The sequence below is a fragment of the Marmota marmota genome, unplaced genomic scaffold, assembly GCF_001458135.2.
Source record: "Marmota marmota marmota unplaced genomic scaffold, marMar, whole genome shotgun sequence".
Lineage (NCBI taxonomy): Eukaryota > Metazoa > Chordata > Mammalia > Rodentia > Sciuridae > Marmota > Marmota marmota.
The window spans coordinates 5,321,524-5,344,073 of record NW_025999998.1 but is presented as its reverse complement, the minus strand read 5'-3'; the positions used below and the strand labels follow the sequence as shown (position 1 = coordinate 5,344,073).

General features: G+C 32.2%; 1 protein-coding gene across 5 annotated transcripts in view; it reads left to right on the top strand.

Moving 5' to 3' along the window:
- Positions 1 to 22,550, top strand: part of Ric1 (RIC1 homolog, RAB6A GEF complex partner 1) — a 91,769-nt gene that overhangs the window by 34,435 nt on the left and 34,784 nt on the right. For 2 of the 5 annotated variants that reach the window (XM_048806808.1, XM_048806807.1), the window contains 6 exons: positions 4,899 to 5,006; positions 7,902 to 8,044; positions 8,263 to 8,399; positions 11,956 to 12,047; positions 16,165 to 16,253; positions 21,873 to 22,017. In XM_048806808.1, coding sequence (XP_048662765.1) covers positions 4,899 to 5,006; positions 7,902 to 8,044; positions 8,263 to 8,399; positions 11,956 to 12,047; positions 16,165 to 16,253; positions 21,873 to 22,017 — 714 coding nt within the window. Of the gene's footprint in view, positions 1 to 4,898; positions 5,007 to 7,901; positions 8,045 to 8,262; positions 8,400 to 11,955; positions 12,048 to 14,734; positions 14,758 to 16,164; positions 16,254 to 21,872; positions 22,018 to 22,550 lie in introns of those variants that run through there. The other 3 variants (XM_015492828.2, XM_048806806.1, XM_048806809.1) reach the window with 3 other exon arrangements.

Here is a 22,550-nt window from a genome sequence, read left to right as displayed (position 1 = left end):
GCCTCACATATGCCAGGCAAGTGCACTGCCGCTGACCCACAGCCCCAGCCCGTTTTTATCTTTTGACAGTCAAATATAATGTGTCTCACTGCGGATCTTTTCAAATTTATTGTATATCTAATTTTTCTATATCTCAGACTACATAGTTTATAAAACCACTCATGTAGGGCTGGGGATGTGGCTCAAGTGATAGCGCGCTCGCCTAGCATGCGTGCGGCCCGGGTTCGATCCTCAGCACAAAGATGTTATGTCCTCCGAAAACTAAGAAATAAATATTAAAAAATTCTCTTTCTCTTTCTCTCTCTCTCTCTCTCTCTCTCTCTTTAAAAAAAAAAAAAACCACTCATGTAGAATAGTTACAAACTATTAACTTGGTGTTTTGTTTTGTTTGCAGCACTGGGGATTGAACCCAGGGCCTCACGCATACTAAGCAATAGGCAAACACTCTACCAATGAGCTATATTCCCAGCCCTTTTAATTTTATTTTGAGACAGTCTCACTAAGTTGCTCAGACTGACAATTTGTAATCCTCCTCCAGCCTCCTCAGTGACTGGGATTACAGAGCAGTTTGTTTTCCAGTGCAATTTGTTGAGTTTTACTGGACAAAAGTCTAACAACAACAATGTTCAGTTATTTGATTTAGTATGCTGTGTCATTCAGCCTAAACTAAATCCCTATCACAGAGTTTAAAAACAACATGGTGTACAGAATAGCAGATCTTAAATATTCTACCCATAAGGAATACAAATCCTTTATTCTTATATTTTGACCAAAGTAAGTTATGGGGCCATCCCTAATTTTAAGTAGGCAAGTAACCACCATATTTGTTTGTGCCCAAATGTAGAAACATAACTGTCTTCTAATTAGTCTACAATCTCCACTCCCTCTCCTATTTCATCCCCATCTAGTCTTCAGCATTTATCTCATTATTTATTTGTGTAAACAAAGGTTATCACGTTTCTTTCCTTAACTATAATTTTCATTTGCTTAGAACCTAGTACTGAACCCAAAAGCTCAATTGTCAGCTCTGTGACTATAAAGTTCTCAGTGTTTTTAAGTTTTAGTTTTTTCTCTTGTTAGAAAAAAAAATTCAAAAATTAGAATAATAAAGCTTATCTCAAAAGATTATAAATGGTTGAGATAATGTGTCTAGAACATTTTGTACACTGTTTCATGCATAGTAAATGCTTGAGTTATTACTATTTTCCTAGCCTTTAGTGCCTTTCATAATCTGGCTTCAACTTATCCTTTCATCTTCAGTTTTGTCTTCATCTTCTTTGGCTCTCTTATAACCATTTGATGGCTATACTTTATCAAATTATTGATAAACTATAAGTAATAGTATTTTTATTGTGTGTGTTTTTGTTTATAATTTTTTTTTTTTTTTTGGTACCAGGGATTGAACCCCAGAGGCATTTAACCACTGAACCATATTCTCAGCTCTTTTATTATTTTTATTTTGAGACAAGAGTCTCAACGTTCCTTAGGGCCTTCCTTGCTAAGTTGCTGAAGCTGGCTTTGAACTTATGATTCTCCTGCTTCAGCTTCCCAAGCTGCTGGTATTATAGGCTCACACCACTGCACCCAGATGCTAATGTTGTTGTTATTATTTAGTTGTAGTTGAACACAATACCTTTATTTTATTCATTTTTATATGGTGCCGAGAATCGAACCCAGTGCCTCGTAAGTGCCAGGTGTGCCCTCTATCACTGAGCCACAACCCCAATTCCTGTTAATGTTGTTTTTGATTTTGCTGTATTTTAATTTGTTTAGAAGAGAGAATGGAATTTTTTCTGTTAAATTTCCCACTGATTTTATGAGAAATCAGGATTTATTTAAAATTTTTTCAGAATTCTTATAATACTTCACTATAATAGAGGAAAATATTTATATAAAGAAAAATAGGCTTTCCTATTTTAAGATAGGTAGTGAGGTAATTTCCTCTTGAAAATCAACAGAACAAAAATTTGAAATATTTTTATCTTTAACAACATTTAGAGGTCATTAAAGGTAGTCATTGACCTAAAAATTGGAAGAAAAAGAGTAAATGACTTAGGAAGAGTTAATTAAACCTGAGGGCTTAAACCTGTAGGATACAAAAATCACTTTGATTCATTCATATACTCAAAAAAGCTCAGGAGTTAGATGGACTAGTAAGTACCACAGACATATTGCTTTTAAAATCCAGATATGGATAAGGACCCTTTGTTTTCATCTCGTGGTGACAGGAAGTACATTGTCTGGTTGAACCAGAGGAATTCCAAACAGAGTGGGGTAAGTGTGAGGCACTGAACTAAAGATCAGGATTAAGTGAAACTTGTCATACTGAATAGTAGTTCATTAAGCCTCCCTTCCCTGCTTGGCTCCAGATGTCTGTCTTTCATGCCTAAATATCTTAGGCACAATTGAGAGCTCTTTCCTATACAAATTGAACTACTCCAGAAAAGCTACTTAACAGCTAACTAGTATTTGAAGACATCAGCAAAAAAGCCAGCTGGACATTACCCTGAAGCCCATAGTTGGCAAGCCCGGCCTATACATATAAACACAGCATTATTGTTAGCTTTTTAATGTTGACCCTTTAAATAGGAGCAACCAACCAAAAATTGTTAGCTATCTTAGGAAATTTTCTAATATAGAAGAAGGATACATAACAGAAAGCTGGGGGTTGGGGCATTTTAAAGGAGCACACAATGCAGGAAACAAAAATACTTAAAGGAAATGAAAATCAATTACCTCAGACAGTATTGCTTCATGAAACAAAACATGATGCCCTAAGAAGAAAAAGGAGAGAGCAACTAAGAAAGTTTGTGGGATGAAAAGAAAAGCATGACACAGTTGAAAGGCTATCTCTGGACATAGAATATAGAACAAAATAGAGAAAGAGGTTAATAAGAGGCTCAGTATCTAATTGAACAAGAGTTCCAGAAAGAGATAACAGGAAACAAAGAACCCTATTAATATATTAAGGAAACAAAATATGTAAATTTTGTAGACCTAAAGACATCATTGGTTTGAACAGGTCAAGTGCCCAGCACAGTGATATAAATTCACATACTTGTGTAAAGTACATCATTCTGAAAATTCAGAACGGATAATAAAACGATTGTAAGAACTTTGAGATAGGAAGAGGGGAAAAAAGGGTGAAGTCTATGAATATGAATATCATTGAGGGCTAGGGTGGATCCCTAACACTATAAAAAGATGGGTGTGTGTGAGATTGAATCCCATATCCACTCATGAGAATATAAGACACTGCAACAAAACCTTTTAAATGAGGAGGGAAATATATTGTTACAAAATTTGTAAAAATATACACCAGAAAGAAAAATATAATGAAAACCCATATATTCATCTCCCAGAGTCATTAGCCTTACCCTTTCCTCTAAGCATACTTATAAAGTTTTAAAGCAAATTCCAGATACTTTATCATTCAATACTTACTACTTAATTTTATCTGTAACAGATATTTTAAAGAAACAAAATCACACTGTTACTAATCTAAAAATATAGGAATTTATTAATATCAAATATTTAGTTTTTGTTTTGTTTTCTCTATTTTAACTCAAAACTGTCTTTAGGAGTTGGCTTGTTCTAATAAGAATCTCCTGCATTTAGTAGATATATCTTAAATTTCCACTGAAAAGACTACCACTATGTGTATATATATATATTTTTTTTTCTTTTTCACAAGCCTTCTAGCAATATTTGAATTTTAAATACTGTCTCTGTACTACTTTGAAAAATACAAATTAACTCCATAACCAGTTATACTTAGAGAATGTCTCAGGAGATTTACCAGAGTATATGATTAGCAGTTTAAATGTTACCCGTGTATATTTTACAGACTTTCATGTTGATCAAATATTAGTTGAACATGAACTCGTGTAGCTAACTTAATTGGCTCAGTCATTCAGATATAGAAACAAATATTCCATGTTGTTTCAGTAGCAGGACAAGATGGCAAAAAGCCACCACCAAACATGTGAAAAATAGTCCAGAAATAAAAAGTAAGCAAGCAAAGTTTCTGAGCAACAAAATTTTCACAAAGCCAGGAACCTTAAAAGCCATTGGGTCTGTTCAACTTTTGCATGTAATTTTAAATAGTACCAGGATTGTAGGTGAGTGGAAAGGAAGAGAGGTGATGTCAGCAGGCTAATTATTGCCAAAATTGATAGCCAACAGTAGGAAAAGGGACAGATTATATTAAATCCCAACTCAGGCATTGAGGAAGAAAAGTAGTGTAGTGAATAATAGCCTGCTCTTATGCCACATAGAAATAAAGAATCCAAATCAACTCATGTAGTCCTTTTGAGGGGGGTTATGTGGCAGCTCAATTATGTTGGCGTTGACCTAGCCACTATAGTGCAGCCATTTAACACCCATGGATTTTTTTAAAGTTTAGATATTTTGCTTTTTATTATTACCAAATAATTTTTGAAACATCTAATTATATTCCTGAATCTGACTTAGTTCTAATATAACCAAAGAACAGGAATGAAAAATGAAGTGTGGAGTAAGATTAGATGAAGTAACAATGTGGACCTCTTGGAACATTTACTATATATGGAATAATACATTTCTTCCATTGTTTTCCAATCCACAGTTTCCTTAGTCATTTTAAACAAAATGTCTGTTGGTTCTCTTGAGACTTCACTTTTATTTTAAATGCCCCCCACACATAGAATCTCAACTTTCAGTTCTCCAATATAAGTTACATTGATCAAACTTACTTTTTTCCAATTAACAAATAGATATGTCTATTACAATAGAATTTATCTGTTTTTCATTTGAGAATCTAAAGGATAAACACCTGACTTTTAAGTTTAGTTATGTTTATTTAATTGGGTGTATATTAGCCACAATATTTCTCTTTAACCCTGTGCTGTTTCTTTTAGAGGAAGTCCACAAATGAAGGGGACACCCCATTTTAAGGAAGAACACTGTGCTCCAGCATTAAATTTAGAGATGAGGAAAATATTGGATTTACAAGCACCCATCATGAGGTACAGTGCTTTGGTTAAATTTGGCATTTTGTAATGATAGTAGACAATGTAGTTGGTTAATAACATGATCAACAGGAAAATTGCTTGCATTTCTTATAATTCAAATGGAAATGCTTGATTAAGACATTTGAAGTTTTACAAATAGTGCATTATTTTACTTGTGATAATAAAGCTCATAAATTGGGTAATTTTACTTTGGAATTTACATTTTTTGATAAGGTCTAGAATTGTTTGACTAAATAATATTATCCATGTCCCTCTAAAAGATAGTGATAAAAATCATTACGTAATCATAATTTAAGGAAAAGAGACAGTGCCTTTGTTTTCAAAGACTTCATATATTTCTAGGAAATTTAGAAGAAAATTAAGCTTTCTGATCCAAGTAAGAATAAAGATTCTATGACAAGGCAGCCAAAATACCAAAAATCTGTTTTTACACCAAAAATCTATTTTTACATCTATTAATGAAATAAGTGGTCTTATTTATAATTTGACATTATTTCTTAAAGTGCTTCATGGTTGACATTTTAGCTGCCACTTAGTTTAACTGCATATTGTTACCATTGTGTAAATGTAAGAAACTGTTTTTAAATAATGTGCAGCTGTGAAAACAATGAGGATATTCTTTACTGAAAAAAACTTTCTAACTATATTAGTGAGTGACAAAAAACAATGTGAATATTATAATATGTACTTTTAATATTAATATTATGATATATATAAGAGAAGATGGTAGTATTAGAATATTTATTGTTCTAGAAGAATACATAAGAAACTGGGGATGAGAACCAAGTAGCCTCAAGACAGGTTTGGGAAGATATTTTTACTGTTTACTTTGTAAAAATATTGAGCCATATGAATATAATATGAATGTATTGAACTATATAAATGTAATACCTATTTTTTGAAAGATCCTCTTGATTTACAATTTTAATGAAATGGCTTCTTTCACCATTTCTCTTATTAGAATAGAATGACACTGGAACATATTACAGAAAAATCATGTGCAAGTTGTTAGCTATTGTCCGCCTTGCTTATTCCATCTTTTTTATATTCTCATAGAAAAGAATGCTGTTATTTTCTTAAATGTGGAAGTGTCACAAAATATTAGAATTCAGGATAATCATCACGTTCGTCAAAAGGTTACTCATCGCTTAAGACTTTATATATTTCAGCATTGAAATCCTTTTTAAGAATGTAACTTGATGTAGAACAGATTTTTTTGAGGGTCGGGATGATTACTGTTTTATTGCATTAGAAAAAACATTAGCAATGATGACTAATTTATTTCAGTACAGTTTACAAAAAAGAAAAGTGGTGCTGTAAAACAGTTACAGTATAGTTTGCTTTGACAATGATCATCATAAAATTTGGAAGCAATATCTCTTTTCAGGATAGATTATTATGTAGAAGGAATTTTGAACGTATGGGTACCATGCGAGGTGAAAACTACAGACTTGGCTTTTTACGTCCACTTGGTGGTAAAACCTGTTTGGTGTATGGAAACAGGATAGAAAAAGAACCTATAAAAAAAAAGAGGCCCAGCACAGTGGCACACACCTGTAATCCCAGAAACTCGGAAGGCTGAGACAAGAGGATCATGAGTTCAAAGTCAGCCTCAGCAAGGGTGAAGTGCTAAGCAACTCAGTGAGACCCTGTCTCTAATAATAACATTTTTGGAGTTTTTAACATGTGAATTATATAATTCATATAATGTTTAAAATAATTTTGATTAATCAGAAACACTCTTCTACTTCAAGGTACACATGGAAGCATATATGTATTATATTGCTCTCTAACCATATTAAATTATTTATAACTCAATAAGATCCTAAATTTAAAAATACATACACATATTTGGGATACCAGATAGTTGTTATAATGCCCATGCAGCCAGTGATTGAAGAGGTTTTCTGAGGACATAACTTAAGTGTATTTAAATGTATCTTGTATGTACTTAAAACCAAGGATGATATTCAGAATATTTGAGAACCCATATAGCATGAAAAGTTGTGGGTTATTGGTACAGGGTCCTGGCATGTATGCCAAGAATTAATCCTTTAATATACTAGATCTTCATGAGGGAAGGAATCGTTAGTAGCACTTGGATGGCTTAGGGCAAGCCCTATATTTGCCATCATTTATGGAAATATTCATTACTTTAACAACTGACATCAGCCTTTATTTTAACAATTTTGTTTACTTTTAATTAAACAAGGTATATGATGTATCTGTCTTTTCGTATAGATTCTTTATCATCTTTAAAATCATTATCTGCTAATTCTATTGGTCATTTATTTCTATTGATGGATTTTTCTTTTGAAATTTGGGTCACATTTTCCTGTTCATATGTCTGGTCATGTTTTGTTGCGCCATTGTTAATTTTAATGTAGAGATTATATATGCTATTAATTTTCAAGTGTACATTCACTACATAAGGCTATTAGCTACTTTTATAAGATAGTACCAATATAGAACATTTCCATCATTATTGAAAATTCTTTTGGACAATGCTTGAGTATTATTACCTCCACAGTCCATGGCTCTAGATTGTCATCCTGTTGTTAATGTCTGTTCTTTTTATGGTTTCCCCTCCTCTTTTCCTTTCATGTCATTTATCACTTGTGCTTCTCTTTACTAATTTGCTGTTTCAGCATTTCTAGTTTTTAACCCAATTCATCAAGTTTGTAACTGTGGCTACACATAGTCCATCATTTTTCCCTGAATTTCTGAATCTAGATTGAATTATACATAGGTAAAAGTCATAGCTAAATTGCATATAAATGGAGATGTCATGATTCTTTTGCATTAGCCTTTTCCAGAGTAATTATATTCATAGTCATTACTTTCCTAGCATGTTTTTAAAAGTGATTTAAGTTGCTTATTTCCCTACAGTTTGCAGTCTGTACTGGAAGATCTTCTGGTTGCTACTTCTGATGGACTTCTTCATCTTATTCACTGGGAAGGAATGACAAATGGAAGGAAAGCCATTAATCTTTGCACAGTACCCTTTTCAGTAGATCTGCAATCATCTAGAGGTAATTACACTTTCTACAGAAAGTAGAACCAGTTGTTTAATATTTGACATAACCTAGTTAGGTATTTTCTTTGGATGAGCATTGATTTTAGTTTAATTGTTTAGGGTCATTAGGTTATAATTTTTGTCATTTTAACTATTCTTAGAGGGTTTGCAAGCAAACGTGTGATAGTTTTATTATACTCATAAACCTATTTTGTGCACTTTTTTATTCCTCAGTAGGTTCATTTCTGGGCTTTGCCGATGTGCACATCAGAGACATGGAATACTGTGCCACACTTGATGGATTTGCTGTTGTGTTTAATGATGGTAAAGTTGGATTTATTACACCAGTGTCAAGTAGATTTACTGCAGAGGTATGGCTTATTTACTTTGAATATTTATTTTATTTTGCATTTAATAATGTTAATCTTTGTTATTAAATCCTTCCCCATTTTCTATTTTCATATAAGATTTTAGGAGTTATTAATTTTTTAACTATATACATATGTATGTATAAACAATGTGTATAGACAAAATTATATTAGACATATTGAAGAAAATCAATGGTTTCTGTCCAGAGGCATATGCCTTTTAATTCTTGTACTAGTTATTTGGATATTTCCTCTACTGCTCTGAGCATTGTCTTTAATTTTAGTTTTTAGTTTGTGTTATTGACTTTCTCCTATGGAAAATGGCCATTCACTTCCCGCTTCCCTACTCCCAACATACTCATATTCTTTCCATATTCTCAATGAAGTTTTGTGGTTTTTTTTTTTTTTAATATGTTGAAGGACTTTTATTTTATTCAATGAAGTTATTCATTTATTTTTTATATTTTTATCAGTATGTAGACCCTATTAGTTCCTGAGCCCTGTTGTATGTTTAGTTTTCATGTATGGTTTCTTTTCATTTTCTGCAGATTTTCTGTCCCTCTAGGAATTAATAAGTGTTTTTTACATTATATGTATTTACCACTTAACTCGTTTATTCCTTTAACATAGCTGCATTTTTTTTTTATTTTTCATCATCATCACCCTGAGGGTTCCCATTACTCTTTTATTTATATGAGATCCTTGGATTGCTAATGGTTATTATTATATGGATTTTGCTGCTGTCATAGAGACCCAAAATAAAATTGGATTTATTGAAAACTGAGTTTTGGTGAATTTGGTTATATGATCTTCACTATGGGATAATCTTATTTAGTTATTTACTTGGGGAGCCCCCTATCTTTATGTTCATTACTTTTTCCTCTCCCCTTCTTTCTCTTCCCCTCCTCTTCAATCCCATCATCTTTCTTTCTCCACTATTCCTTGGAAAAAGAGTCTTAGTTCTTTCCAGTGGATGTATACCTGGCTCCTGTAGTGTTAGAATTTTGAGTTATGAAAGAGTTAGGCTAAAGGGTCCAATTTCAAGGTGTGAATTTTATCTTTGACATTCCTGTTTTTCTCCAATGAAAAATGTCCAGTTTTCTGTTGGAGTATAGATTATGTATTTCTTGGCTGCACAGCATTGAGAAAACCAGGTGCTTCTTAAATGGGCTTTAAGCCAGTTCTAATTTAGTTTCCAAGCCTTTCGTGTATACTACAATGTAAAGTTAGCCATTTCTCAGTATTCTTTACTGCCAGTGAAGGGCTCTACTTATCCATATGCTTCCCAGCTTTCAAAGTTGTCTAAAAATTCTGCCTTCTCTCCCATTCTTTGTCTTTGTCAGTTTATGCTTTTGAAAAAAATCTTGTATGAAAGTGTGGGCTTTAGGAGTTATGGACACTAAATATTCATTTTCAGTCTGCTCTCTAATGGGAAAGAATTTCAAATTTTTAAGGGGAATTTTGTTGTTGCTCTTCTTCAAATAAATTATTCTTCAAATAATGAATTTTTGGTAGCTTAATGTCAACATACAAATAAAAATAAAAATCTTTTCTACAAGATGTATATATATTTATATTTAGAACTTAAATGTTTGTACTGAAAACAAAAGTATTTGAGCTGAAATGGTAGTTAATATTTTTCTGAGTATTTAAAATTAGTTCAGTTATTCTCATCATTTATTGGTTATATGGTTAAAGAAATTTCCAATAAGGATTTAAAAAATAAAAGCAGAAGAACATTATTAAATGTTATAACTGGAAAATATAAATTATAAGAGTATAATACATGGATTACTGATAATTGGGAAATACACAAAATGACATTTAATAAATGTGTTAAAATGCATACATTATACCATTTCTCTGTTCAATAGAGCTAGAAAATTAGGGCAAAAAATCCTGCTGAGGATCCAAAAAGTTGGATTAAAACTTTAAAAAATATACATGAAGACTTTCAAAAGGTAACATAATAATAAAGAATTTCCTGGTTAGGGGAGGCCAGAGACCCAGTGAGCTAAACCCAGTGTGTAAGTGTATAGTAAACTTGAACAAACAATGCTGTGTGCAACAAAATAGATCTCACAAGCATGTTGAATAAAAACAGACCTGTGATTTTATTTTACACAAAAGTAAAAGGAAAGTAAAAATATAAGCAATTTTAAATTAGAGAGTACATGGAAATATGTTTAAGTGGCAGTAGTCTAAAGGAAAAGGGTTGTGGCTCAGTGATAGAGCACTTGCCTAGGTTAGATTCTCAGCACCACATATATATAAATGAATAAAATAAAGATCCATCAACATCTAAAAAAAATATTAAAAGAAAAGAAAAATAAGTAAAATCTCTACAAAAGAGCAAATATAGTCATGTGCTATATAATTACATTTTGCTCAATGATATTCCACATATATGTGGAATATATGGTCCCATAATATTATATCACCTAGTGATGTCATAGCCTCCTTAGATTGTGAAGATATACACTGATATTTGCTTGGTGATAAAATTGTGGAACAACAAATTTGATCATTTGTCATTCACACATGACTATTCTCTGTTGAGATACTAGATTATGCAGTTCATTTGGAATTGAATAAAATCTGTAATAGTAAAGTTCAAACAGTTGTGATTATATTGTATGCATCTTCTAACATTTACTTTGGGGATCATTAAAAAACAAAGTGCACAAATAAAAAATAAATAAATAAAGTGCTTTATTATAGCTCTACTTTGTGCTTCTAAACTAATGTCATGACCTTTCCTTTACAATTTATAAGCTAAATATCCTTGTTTTGGCAAATAAGAACTAACAACTATGGGCAAAATCTATTCTGTATATACAGAATTAAATAGCGTATGAGATTAATAATAATTTCATTCATTTATGGAGTACTTAAATTATTGAATTGTATGCATTGTACTAAGTAGTGTATATGGACATTCTCATTTAATCTTTGAGCCACACTGTGAGGTAAGAAATTTAGAGATAAGAAAATTAAAGCTTGGAAAGGTCATTTGAGAGAATCACCTGAAATAGATTTGCGCTTTTCTATCAGGCTGCTGGATATAATGCCATTAGCCTTACTACATAGTAAAGAAATAGTAAAGAATAGTAAGCAATTGACAGATAATGAATTGCTTCTAATAAGCCAAGTAATATTCACTACTTTCCACTGCCTGGGAAGTTAAACATTCCGCTAGGTAATGAAAATTTTAATATTGAACAAGAGAGATGCAGTTTTTGTTATCAAAAGCTTTACATTAAAATAATCATGTCATTCTTCATTTAGTTTAAGTTTTGAGATTGGATATTAATTTTTTAGTGTTTTAGATTGACTCTTATTGGGTTGAGTTCACTTGGGAATATTTATTGAACAATTGATGAAAGATTTGACTTTTTTAAGGGAGAATATTCAGATGGTAGGTCTGATGGGATATTTCCTATGCGATGAAACCAAATAAAGTTTTAGGAAACTTCATGTTTATTGGAGAAGAATTATAATGGCTACAGTAAATTTGAGGAAATACTTTTTAAGCTTTAACCGTTTTTCTTTGTTATAGCAGCTTCATGGAGTTTGGCCACAGGATGTTGTTGATGGAACATGTGTAGCAGTAAATAACAAATATCGACTAATGGCATTTGGTTGTGCAAGGTATTTATATAGATTTCTGAATTTTTAAGTTATTATCAGAAATAATTTTTTAGACTTAAAGTTTCTTTCCATGAATGAATTAAATATAACTTTCCCATATTCATGTATGAATACATGACCAGTGTAACTCCACATATGTAGACCACAACTCCACGTATGTATATCAAAATACATTCTATTGTAATGTATAACTAAAAAGAACAAAATATTTTAAAAGATGTCTTTCCACACTTGGAAACTTTATCATGCCTATTATGATTTATCATAAAGTCTAAAGGTATTAGATTGAAACAAAGATAAAGGGGCAGATTTGAGAGGTTGGACATTTTAATTTGTAAAAGCAAGCTTTTCTTTAATTGTAGAAAATTGAATTACAAGTTAAAAAGAATAAATCAGTTAAAATTTAGGTTCTTTATTGTTAAAAAGAGGATCTGAACCTGATACAATGGTTTATTCCTATAATCCCTGCAACTCAGGAAACAAATGCAAGAGGATTTCAAGTTTGAGACCAGCCCTGACAACTTAGCAAGAGCCTGTCTCAAAATAAAAAAGACTGGGTTTGTAATTCAGTGATAAAGTACCCCTGGGTTCAATCTCCAGTACAGCAAAAATAAATAAAACTAGAAGATGTTTATTTTTTCTTAATAATCCCTTTTAACACATCAGTGTTGCTATTGCCTTTTTAAATTAGTAGATGTGCCTTAGTTAAGAAGTGTATTTAAAGCTTAGACGCAAAATCAATTTCTTAGTTTAACTTTAATGTAATAGAGGTTTTAAAAATAAAATGGAATAAAATTATTCAGTTAAACAATGTCTTATGTGCTTATCATGTATTGGACATGGGTCTAAACACCTAGAATACCTTAAAAAAACAAGGATTCCTGACTTTGAGCTTATACATTAGCTTAAATTGAAATATTTAACATAATTTTTTAAAAAATTTAATTCAGTCAGTTGTAAGACTACATTGCAATGTGTATAGTGCTTTTTAAAAACTTTGTTATATATGAAATTCCTTTTTGCTCTCAAAATGAGACTTAATTATTTTATAGCATGTGCATCTAGTCTGGTCTCCAGCCACATCATTTCCACCCAAATAAATATCAAAGATGTTTTTATTACAAATCACTACCTTGATTACACTTTCAGTAACCTTTGTAGAGTGAAGGCTCTTCATTTTATTTTTATTTGAACTTGTTCTGAACACATTGCTTCTCATTGAGTTAAATGTAGATATACAAGCATTTTTTTATAGTTGTAGATTCAGTTTATTCACATTTTTTTGAGAATTTTAAAACCTGTGTTCATGAGTACATTTCCTTCATCTAATACTCCTAGTCAAGCAAGGTTATAAAATAAGTTGAAGAAGCGTTTCTAATTTTTCTCTGTTCATCTTTGAATATGTGGCAGAATTTGATAATGAAGCCAGCTAGGCCTTAATTTTCTTTTTGGGGTAATTTTTGGTTGCCTGATTCAATTCAGTTTTTAAAATATATTTAAGAGGATTTCAATTTCTCTAATTTTGGTAAGTTATGTTTTTCTATGAATTGGTTTCTTTCATATAATATTAAATTTATTGGCATAAAGTTTATAACATTCCTTTTCACTTTCATATTATAAATTAAAAACATACATACAGAATGGTATGTAACCTAAATATTCACACTTTAAAAGGTAATTGTAGCAGATGTGGTGGCACATACCTATAATCCCAGCGGCTTAGGAGGCTGAGGCAGGAGGATTGCAAATTTGAGGCCAGCCTCAGCAAATTAGTGAGGCCCTAAACAACTTCGTGAGACTGTCTCAAAAGAGAAAATAAAAATGGTTGGGGATATAGCTCAGTGGGTTCAATCTCCAGTACCAAAAAAATGAAAACGTAATTTTAATATAAACAACCATCTATCTGTTCACAACTAGATTGCTTCTAATTGTAACTCTACTCCTTCCCTAACTTAGTAACGGTATTTTGGCTTTTTTGATAATCATTTATTTTTCATTATGGTTTAGTTACCCATGTATACATTCCTAAAGACCATAATTTAGTTTTACCTGTTTATGAACTTTAGAGAATCACATTTTACATTTTTTATCTTGTTTGTATCAGTCAACATTGTGAATTCATCCATAGTATTTGCCAATAGCTATAACCATTTTTAGTTGATTTATGAATAATGTATCATATTCATCAGCTTTTCTGTTGGTTGACCTTTATATTACGTCTTGGTTTCAAAAAAAGAGAGACATTTTTCTAACATGAACCCACTATCTTTATCACATGCAAGTGATTAATGATAAGTACCTAAAAACCAATACCCTAATAATATCTAATATCATGTTCAAATTAACTCAGGTGTTACCCGAATTTCTTTTATAACTCCTTTGTTCTAAACCAGAATCAGTCAAAATTCATGAATTATATTCAGTTGTTATTTCTCTTTAGTTATCTTTTTCCTACAACAATCCTTATGCCTTTTTTCTTATTTTCATGGCATTGACTTTTTTAAGTCCAGATCAGTTCTTTACAGAATGTTCTACATTCTAAAATTTGCTTCATTGTTTCCTCATGATGGTATTTAATTAGTTTCTCTAACACCTATAATGACTAACCTGAAAACTGGTTTTGTTGAGCAAATACAGTTAAATGACTGGGAAGCTCACACAACAAGTTTGGAACAGCATTTAGAGAAAACTGACAGAGACAGGAGTAGTGGTAAGTGTGCAGTTCTTCTATTACCTGTATTCAGGTCTGGTACCCAGGGGTCTAGCAGAGCCAGATGTAGGATCCAGAGCTCTGGAGCTGTAGGCTATAGCTGATGTGTTTAGAGTTCTGTAGAAGCCAGCTTTCTTTTAAAATGCCATTTTGCAATAGGTCAGTCTTGGACAACCTAGTTCTTCACCTTTATATTTAATGTCTTAACCATTTAAGTAAATGGTAAAAAATGTTTACCCAGAATCCAATAATAATTGGATTCTGGGTAAACATTTTTGTCCTGGTTGATGATATGTACTTTCTGTGGCATCATTCAGCAATAATGTCAAGTTGTCCCAATATTAATGATGCTAAGTTTGATCATTTTTGTTAACAATAGCCATATTTCTATCATAGAGATGTTTTGTTCAGTTGCTTTAGGAGCAGTAGTCTTTTTGGTATAATAATCATAAGTAAATATGAGGTGCAGCATGATATTACAATAGATGTTTATGTGTACTAATCAAATCGGGATATTAACATTTCCATTTCCTTATCATTTCTGTGTTTGGCGTCTTCAAGCTCTTCTAATTCTTCATTCTGGCACTCATCTGCAAAAGCAGACTTGTACTAAAAAGTATTTTGAAAACAAACTTGTTTCTCTTTTTCATTTTAATTTCATTGTATAAGTAATGTAACTGAATTAGCCAACTCACTTTCCAAAATGAGTGTGTGTTGAACTTTTGAAGTGAGAATAATCCTATAAACACAAAATGATGCACCCCTTTTTAGAAGTAATATAGAGATTTTAGTTTTGGTTTTAGGCCCTTTGTAAGTTTGAAACGTATAAATATTTTTAAATGAACTATTTATATATATCATATATACAGAATAACACATATAACAATAAGAATCTGTATTACCCAGCATAAGAAACAGCACATTGCTAGTACTAACAAAGCCTTCTTTTTGGCTTTCTTTAATATTCCCCTTTCTCCATCTGGGCAATCACTTATCTGAAATTTATGTTTGTTAGCTCCTTGCCTTGCATGTGGCTAAAGTTCATTCATTTTTTTTTCCAATGCTCTATGGTATTAGCACTATATAAATATGCCAGTTTATTTTCCCTTACTCATGTTGTTTTATAGTCAGTTTTTTTTTCTTTTACAATTACACCTAGTAAAGTGGACATTGTTCACGTCTTGTAATAAACATTAGACAAGAATTTCTGGGGTATATCTAGAAACAAAATTGCTAGAATACAGAATATGCAACTGCGTAAAGTCATGAGGTGACTTGAAATTATTTACAAAACAATTTTGTTCTACTTTTTATTCGAATTAGCAGAACATAAGAGTTCTCATAAAATGCTCTATTTATATTTGTCTTTTTTTCACAAAAAGTTTTTTTGTTTGTTTGTTTTCACAGTGGTTCTGTACAGGTTTATACAATAGATAACACCACTGGAGCCATGCTGCTGTCTCATAAATTAGAGCTAACAGCAAAACAATATCCTGGTGAGTATTTTTTTAAGAGCGTTTTTAGTTTAGTCCTCCTCTGTCTATAAGGAATACATCCCAACACCCCTCCTCACCCTTCCAATGCATGCCTAAAACCATGAATAGTACTATATGTGTTTTCTTCCTATATGATAAAGTTTTACTTATTAATCAAGTATAGTAAAAGATAGCCAGATTTGATAATTACACATTGATTAAATGTATTGAATTGTCTACTCCATAAATATATAAAATTTAAAATTAATAAAATATTTTTTAAAAAATACTAAACTGGAACAATTATATACTGAAATAAAAGTTATGTGCAAGTGGCCTTTCTCTTTCCTCTCTTTCAAAGTATAATTTTTGTTTTTGAATGTGAGGTTTAGTGCTCTAGACATTATGCTTGGCTTTAAATATATGCCCTAAGATATTGCCACTTAGTACCAGAGTTATTCTGCCTTTCTGTGTTTTCTGCCTGGTACCTCCTTTTTACTTTTATGAATATAAGTTCTTTTGGGCATATTAAGCCCAGTTTCTTCTCAACTGAAGATTTGCTTTGGGGGGCTGGGGATGTGGCTCAAGTGGTAGCGCGCTCGCCTGGCATGCGTGCGGCCCGGGTTCGATCCTCAGCACCACATACAAACAAAGATGTTGTGTCCGCCGAGAACTAAAAATAAATGTTAAAATTCTCTCTCTCTCTCTCTCTCTCTCTCTCTCTCTCTCTTTAAAAAAAAAAAAAAAAAAGATTTGCTTTGAATGGTATTCTCTCTCCTTGATCAATTTATTCACTTCTGAATAATGCAGCAGCAGCTTCTTCATTGGCAGATGCAGCAGCTCCAGTAATGTTTATTATTTTTCAGTCCAAACTTCTTCACAAATCTGTGTAACCATCTCTTACTTGTAGTAAATGGATCATTATCTCTTCAGAAAGAGGATCACTTCTGAATTCTTCACATAGGCCTCAATGCTTTCTGGGGCAACATGTTGCTGTTAATTTTCTGTTCATGTATTTCACAGATTTAATATCTTTTCCATCTTTGTAGTGCATATATTACACATTCCAAAAATAACTTTTGTAGTTTGAGGTGCAACAGCAAAATTAACACAGAGTTTTTCATTACTGTTCCACAGATAGAATATTGATTACTTTCACAGATCTTAGCGACCTCAGCATATAATTTTTTCCTTTCCTGAGAACTTTGACCTTTCCATTAGAGGAAACATTTTCCAGCTTTTCTTTGGAATATCTGAATTGCAAACATAACTGCTTTTGTGCTTTGGGGTCATTATTAAGTAAAATAAGGATTATTAAACACAAGCACTGTGATACCACAACAGTCAGTCAAATAATTGAGATTCTACTAGGTGACAATGAGTAAATAGTGTATACAATGTGGACATAATGGACAAAATGATGATTTATACCCTAAGCAGGACAGAGTGAAATTTTATCATGCTACTCAGAATGGTATGCATTTTTAAATTTTTAAATTATTTATTTTTTTAATTTTCCATTTAATATATTCAGACCATAGTTGATCTTGGGTAACTGAAAATATGGACAGTAAAATCTCAGATAAAGGAAGGTAACACGTAGTAGTAATACTGTGTCTAACAAATACTGGCTTTAAATTAAATGATACCTGCTATATGTAAATATTATTAGAACATGTAACAAGGTTTTATGTAACCCAAAGATTTCTGTGTAACAGGATAGACTGCTAAGATATTTTTTTATTCCTTCATTTAGTTCTTTCTATCCTTAGTTTTAACCCCTGTATTCTTTATCTGGATTTTGCCATAATCTCTTCCCTGATTTCATTCCCACTGTATGTCTTCCAATTCAGTTTTAAACAAATACACGTTAGACACTTCTAACTGCTGGATACATAGCAATAAATAAGAATTTCTTTTTGAACCCTTTATTCTCTGCTATTCACAAAATTAAGCCTAAACTTTGCATCATTGAAGATTCTTTTGACTAAATTAGCAGAAAACCCAAATTACCGTGGCTTAAACAAATAGAATTTATTTTCTCAAAGAGCATAAAATCCAAAGGCAAGCTTCTACTGACCTTCATTTGAACTTTTTGGTGGTCACAAGGTAGCTCCAAATCTCCAGCATAATGCATTTGAGTCAAGCAGAAAAGATGCAAAACATCTGATTTTTTTTTCTTTTTAATGAGAAAAGCAAAAGCTTTCCCAGATGTATCCCTGCCTCCTACTTACTTCAACTGTCTTCTACTTTCATCTCCTTTATGGCCATAAAGCCTGGCTACTTCAGGCTTCAGAGAAAACTTGGAAATGATAGCTTTTTCTAAGCCTTTATTAGCAGAAGTGGAGAAGGTAGATATAGGTATTGAGTTAACTGAGCAGCTGGGCTGAAAATGTTAGCTTAGTGGTAGAGCACTTGCCTGGCATACACCAGGCCCTGGTGCCAATCAGTATCACTAAATAAATATATATATAATTTATATATACATGTGTGTGGGGTGTGTGTGTGTGTGTGTGTGTGTGTGTGTGTGTATATATATATTATAAATGGAAACATTCTTAAACATAGGTTTTGTTTGTTTATTTGTTTGTTTAACTAATGGAGTGTGTATGCCTTTTGGAGACTGCACAGTCTCAACCATCCACATTTCTGGTTTCACATTGATTTTCACAGAATACTTACTTTGTATTACAGCAGCTCCTGAAAACCCTTCTTCATGAAGAGATAACATCAAAATGAATTGCAGTTGTAAACTACTGCAGCTAGGTATTTACATTGTGTCCAACACATGCTGTATATCACTGTGTTTCTTTTGAAAATTATCTTATAGCATCTCTGTAAGTCTTTTGCCCTTTTCTGGTATACATTGGCACACAGGCTGGGAACTATAGTCTTACACTTTACTTAGGTGACCAAACTGTCTACAGATCTTTGATACCTTGATATCTCCATGCTGTTTTATACCTTTGACTCTCACACTGTTCTCTTGTCTAAAATGTAAAATGTTTCATATTTCTACATGGCAGACATCTCGTCATATTTCCTGACATAGTTTAAATGAAATATCTTTTTGTTAACTAGTTAGAATACTATTCCCTCCTTTGTTTCATTATACTTTGCACATTAAGTCTTTCTTAACATCTATAATGCTTTACTGAAACTTAATTGCTTACAGATATTTCCCCCTCCTCGACTACAAGCTTGAGTATAGTTTGGTTCTTATTTTTTTACACCAATTTAATTCAGTTTAGTGAGAAACACATAATTGACATGTGATGAATGAATCTATTTTTAAGTCAAGGCCAGTTACCTTTGCAGAATTGTATATAACAGCAGTATAATCTCATTGCTATATGTCTTCTGAATTTTGTAATGTATTATGCCTGTATCCATATTAGTAATTGGGAGCCTTAAGATGTTTGGGATCAGAAAGAGGTTGAGCGTACCCATGTAAATCTAATCAAACTTATTAATAAAAAAATCTTATTAGTTTCAAGGAAGAAACTGAGATATCTTACATTAAAATTTCAGTTAAATATTAGAATACTTAACTTTTCTTGTTGACTTAGTTCTACCTCACATATGTATACCAATATTTTTGTCACCTCTCTTTCTTACCTTCTTAGATCATTTTCTGCCTGAAATACATCCATCAGAATTTCTTTCAGTGAAGTTTTTGTTTATTTGGTCTTAATGGCTTATTGCACCCTGTGACTTAATTATAGCTTAGCTTGTTATACAGTTTTAGATTGATAATTATTTCTTTTATATTCACTGAAATTCCATTGTCATTGGGTTTTCAGTTCTGCTTACTTAGAAGTCTTCAGTCAAGTTATATTCTCTTTTCAGATTTGTTGTTTTTTGTCTAGCTACTTGTAAGAGTTTTTCTTTGTCTTTTGTGTTCTGTGATTTGACTATGATGTGAATGGTGAAGGATTTTGTTTTTTAATCCTGTTTGCAATTCAGATTTGCTGGATCTGAGGATTCATATCTTTCATATGTTCTAGAAAAATTCTCCATCATTATCCTTATTTATTGCCTCTCCTGCAGTTTCTTTTTCTGGAACTCTAATACATGTTATGAATTTTTATGTATTTATTTATTTATTTAGTGTGTGGGTTTGTGTGTATATATGTTTTTTTTTTTTTATACTGGAGATTGAGCCCTTTGGCACTTTGAGCTACACCCCCAGTTCTTTTTATTTTTTTATTTTAAGATAGGATCTTACTACGTTGCTTAGGGCCTCACTAAAGTTGCTGAAGCTGGCTTCAAACCTTGATTCTTCTGCCTCAGTCTTCTCCCGAACTACTGGGATTACAGGTGTTCACCACTATACCCAATTTTTTTCCATGTTTCTTAACCTGGCTTTTGAATTTTTAAATTTCTTTTATTTCTCTGAACTGCATTTTAGAAAAAATTTCCCTGTCAATCTTTGTTTCACCAATTCTGTCTTCATTTTTATCTAATATGTGGCTAGATCTGTCCGTTGAGTTATTAATCATTTTTATCTCAGAAAATTAAGTTTTTTTCCTATCTAGGCTTCCTGCTCCAACTTTCAATCTTGTGTTTCTTTAAAAGACATGCTTATATTGTGTCCTTTAATTTTAATATCTGAAATCTTCCTAAGTCTGTTTCTTATACTTGGTTCTTTAGGTTCTCACTCGTTTCTTTATTATTTTAGGATTTTTGACTGAGAGCCAATTATTTTGTTTGTATTTCTGCTGGTCATTTGAGGGTACTACAACAATCTGGAACACTTTGCATTTTGTAGTTTGAGGTTTTTTTTTTTTTTAAACCACACTAATGGCACAAATTGCAAATCAGGGTGAAGGCTGACTTGTGGCTGCAGATCATCAGGGAGCTTTAGTTTTTATTCAGTACCATAGGTGAAACATGGAAATGTTTCTTGCTATTTCTTTCTCTTCTCCTTGGCAGTTTTTTGTTTTTGTTTTTGTTTTTTTTTTTCAATTGCCTTTGTACAGTGGATATTGTTCTTTACAGTCTAACTTTACATAGGTATCTTTTATTAAACTCCCTGCTGGGGCAAGCTCTGAGTTTCTCTCCTATCCCTTGCACACCTGAGTCATCAGAGGTGGTAGTCAAGCTTCTCGGGGCTTAGCAGATAAATTCAGGTAAAAGAAAAAAAAAAAAACATTTTGTCCCAATATTTTTGGTTGTTTGGAGATATTTAAATATTTTATTCGACATCTTAGTTGTTTCATTGTAGAGTTTTGGGGCATCATTTACTCTACTGCCAGAAATAGAAATTTGCCATTCTAATTGTATAGCCTTTTCAAAGGCCAGCATATATTTTTCTCTAAATACAGTGTTTGCTTTAACCTTATCCCTGTTCTACACAAGCTGATTAGCACAAACCAAAGACCAAAGATTACTCAAGCTAATAGCGGCCAGAAACATCTTTCACTTCTTGCAATCACCTGTGCACTGAGTTCGTTCTGATTAGATCAGGCCAGGACTGGTGGTCCTTGTTTTAAATAACCTTATATGGGCGGATTCATCTCATTGTGTGAAGCAGTGATGCTTCTGCTTGTTTATATTTGAAGATATGGACTATAAAAAGTACTTAGTATTTTTGATGCAATTGTTTGTTTTTTAACCCTTCTCACTATTTCTTTACAGACATTTGGAACAAAACAGGAGCTGTTAAATTGATCAGATGGTCTCCTGATAATAGTGTTGTAATAGTGACATGGGAATATGGAGGACTTTCTTTATGGAGTGTGTTTGGAGCCCAGCTGATTTGTACACTGGGAGGAGATTTTGCGTGAGTCAAAAAAACAAATTTAAATAAAATAACTTCATTATATCCCAGATAGTATATGTATACAGAAACCTTGGATCATGTAATTACCCTTTTGCCTTATTTGACACTTACCCCAAAATAATTGTGAGATTCATGATTAGTTTGTTCAGAATGTATTAGTTCTCCAAACATCACACTCTTAAAACTGACAGTTCAGTCAGTAAAACTTACTTAACGATCCCCAACACTGAAAAAAAATTCACTTATTTACTGAGCCCTGTTGTGTATCTGACCTTATGTCAGATTTAAGGCTGAATCAGACAAGGTCCTGCCTTCAAGTAGCTGCTTATACAGTATGAGTGATAAGCCAAATACATAAGTAACTAAACAGGAAGTAGAAAGTTACATTATCTCATTGAGTTAATGTAGTTTAACGCAGTGGGTTAATAGTAACGGGTTGATTGATATGTCTGCTATCTTTATATATTATATTACCTTTAGCTACAGTCCTGATGAAGTGAAATACGCCTTCCCAAACTTCGTGATGCTATAAG